The following is a 2,886-nucleotide window of genomic DNA, read 5'->3' on the forward strand; positions in this document are numbered from 1 at the left end:
CGGCGTGTTGGCGTCGTTTCCCTCTCGAGGGCATCGATTTTGGAGTTCAATCCGGTCAGAGGGACCAGCTGGTGTGTTGAGGTTGGTGGTATGCTTTGGTGTGGCATCGAGGCTTCTGTGGCAACGACGACAGGGCAAGTGAAGTCGGAGACATTGCAGTGGTAGTCGGCTCTTCTTCGGCGTGTTCGTGGGATTACCTCGGTTTGGTTGTTGCGGTGAAGTCGGAGCTGCGGCGACGGGGTCCCGGTGGCAACGATGACAGGCAGCACGTGGTCCGTTCGGTGGTCTTCCACGACGCCAGTCTTGCATAGTTCTCCTTTGGATCTTTGCTTCAGAGTCGGAGCTGCGTAGCCCTCGATGCGGGTGGTTGAGTTCTGGCATGGATCTGCATGTTTTCCTACACAGCCTCTGCGGTGAGTGTTGGTTCGACGTTCGTCCACAGAGAAGTCGGAGTCGCTTGCTCGGGGATTAGGGATGGCGATGACGCCTGTTTGGGGAGAAGTGATGACGATGACGCTTGTGTGCTAGCTTGACGAGGCACTCTTGTAAAGGTGTGCGTGGGATATCTTGGTGTGCCGCTCAGCGGTTTGTGACGGTTTTCGCCCGGTTTTCCGTTGATTAACTGGGCAATTCTCTTCTGCTTAATTAATGGATGAGGCAAATCTTTTGCCTCCGTTTCGAAAAAAAAATGAGAACATTTTTTTGAATTTACTACACATTTTTTGAAATTGGGAACAAAATTTAAAAGAATAACATTTTTTGAAATTCCCGAAAGACTTTTTGAAACACGAACATTTTTTGAAATTATGAAGAAAATTTGACAATGGGAACATTTTATGAAATCTCTGAACGTTTTCTGAAACTGAGAGCAAATTTTGAAAACAAAAATATGTTATAAAATTCTGAATAAATATTTGAAATCTTGAAACAAAAGAAACATGAAAAAAGAAAAAATGAAAGAGCAAAGAAAAGAAAAGAAAACAGAAAAAGAATAGGAAAAATTAAAATGAAAAAATAGAAAAAGAAAAGAAACAAAAAGGAAATAGAAAAACCGGTTCAGGAACTTCTAGAAGGTTCCCAAAACCAGATTCGCACAATCGTTTGAACGGGCTGGCCCATCTGAACGCTTGTCAGATTTGCCCCTGTGTGTCGCGTCGACTACTTGCCGCAACGAGCGGCAAATAGGAATTTCCTTATATCGCCTCTCTAATTGACAATATGTGAATTTCCCGTACGAGTATGTACTCTCTATTTGTGAACTAAAATTCATCATTGTCCACACTTACACGTACAAAGGTGTACAAGAAATTCACGTGTAAACAGCACACTTACATTATTGAGTACAAACAACACATGACTTGAAATGCAGTAGTAGTAGTAGTAAGTAGTAGTAGTAGTAGGGAAGATAACACGTACAGTTGCAAGCGATCAATCAGCGAGGCATGGATGATGATCGCACATGCACAACCACTACCCCCTCTGGACGATCGATCAAAAGACCACTTCGGCGTTGGCAAACTCCTCTCTCTTCTGGGCCATGTCTGTCACCATTTCACCAAACCTGCACGGTGGGTTGACCACTGGCACCGTGCCATGCGCGCACTGTCCACCATGCCCACGGTGAAGTCCATTGGCATGCAAGTCCTTGGACTTCTGTGCGATGATAACGGAGTTCACCACGTCGTCGTCGGGGTGGCACACGGCCAGCACCTTGAACCCGCCTCCGGCGATGTCCTGGGGGTCTACGATCGGGTACAGGAACCCGCGTGCCCCGTGCGCACTGCGTACAACGAGGGCCGCCCCGTCAGCCATGTGTGCACCGAGGTGCGCGATCACCTTGGCCTTGTCCTCGGCGGCCATGCCCACAAGCGCGGCCAGGAAGACGACGTCGTACTTAGAGAGCTCGCCGGCGAGGTCCGCGACGTCGGCCGTGTGGAACGACATGCGGGCGCCCACGTCCTTGTCCGCGCGGAACAGCTTGCTGGCGCGGTCATTGGCCGCGCTACATGGGTCGTAGTTGTCGAACATGGTGTCGGGCAAGTGGCGTGCGGCGAGGACGAAAGAGCTGAACGGCAGTGGGCCAGAGCCGATGAAGGCGACGCGGGCCGGGGCGATGCCGCCGGGCACGTAGCGCGCCAGGAGCTCGTACTCGAGCTTGCTGAGGTTGATGTAGTTATTGTAGTAGGGGAACATGCCGAGGTGGTCGAGCGGGTTGTCAAAGGCGGCGAGCATGTCGGAGTAGTGCGCCTCCAGCTTCCCCTCGGCCTCAGAGCAGAGGCGGATGAGGCCCTCCCGCATCTCCTGCGCCTCCGGGCCGAGCTTGGTCACATCCACGGGGCTCGGGGGAACGCACGCGGTGACCAGCTCGGTGAAGAGCGCGTCGACGTCCGGGGACGGGCTGAGCGACGGCAGCTTGGCGATGGCGGCGTGGAGTCCGGTGATCTTCTGGACCAGGGCATCCACCTCCTTGTTCTGGGCAGCCATTTTTCTTGCCTTCTAGGTACCTCAGGCACAGGAGTGGAGTAGAGAGTGGTTGATTGAGCTGTTTGCTTGATGAGCTATGGGGAGCGGGCACTACAGGGTATAAATATGTAGCTAGCTGCTGTCTAAAGTGGACTGGTGAAGCCGCAAAAAGGGCTGTTTTCATGCGTCCCTGCCCAGTGAGGCTGGTTTCATGCCTCTGTTCTGACCTGTTCAGTGTTCGCGTTCTGTTGTTCAAGTGGACAGCGTTTTCTATGTCTATTTGTAGATAGCTCTGAATAAAGAGCTTAGGGCAAAACAGGGAAACAATGATCATCGTCTACACCAAATTAAATTAATAAATTAATTACGAGACATTTATCATAATTAAGCGTGGATGTAAAACAACTCACAACTAAGAATATG

The 2,886-nt window shown here is 50.8% G+C and overlaps 1 protein-coding gene across 1 annotated transcript; it reads right to left on the reverse strand.

Annotated features, from left to right (window-relative positions):
* Positions 1-1,299: 1,299 nt before the first annotated feature.
* On the reverse strand, positions 1,300-2,544 carry LOC119352918 (probable nicotianamine synthase 2). Its single transcript, XM_037619512.1, has one exon. It carries the CDS (start codon positions 2,482-2,484, stop codon positions 1,492-1,494), a length of 993 nt encoding a protein of 330 aa, XP_037475409.1. The 5' UTR covers positions 2,485-2,544; the 3' UTR covers positions 1,300-1,491.
* Between the last annotated feature and the right edge of the window lie 342 nt (positions 2,545-2,886).

This window comes from Triticum dicoccoides, chromosome 2A (assembly GCF_002162155.2).
Source record: "Triticum dicoccoides isolate Atlit2015 ecotype Zavitan chromosome 2A, WEW_v2.0, whole genome shotgun sequence".
NCBI classification, from domain to species: domain Eukaryota; kingdom Viridiplantae; phylum Streptophyta; class Magnoliopsida; order Poales; family Poaceae; genus Triticum; species Triticum dicoccoides.

Bases quoted from the DNA above. Each gene is read 5' to 3' on its own strand.
- LOC119352918 (XM_037619512.1), bottom strand. From the start codon at position 2,484: ATGGCTGCCCAGAACAAGGAGGTGGATGCCCTGGTCCAGAAGATCACC.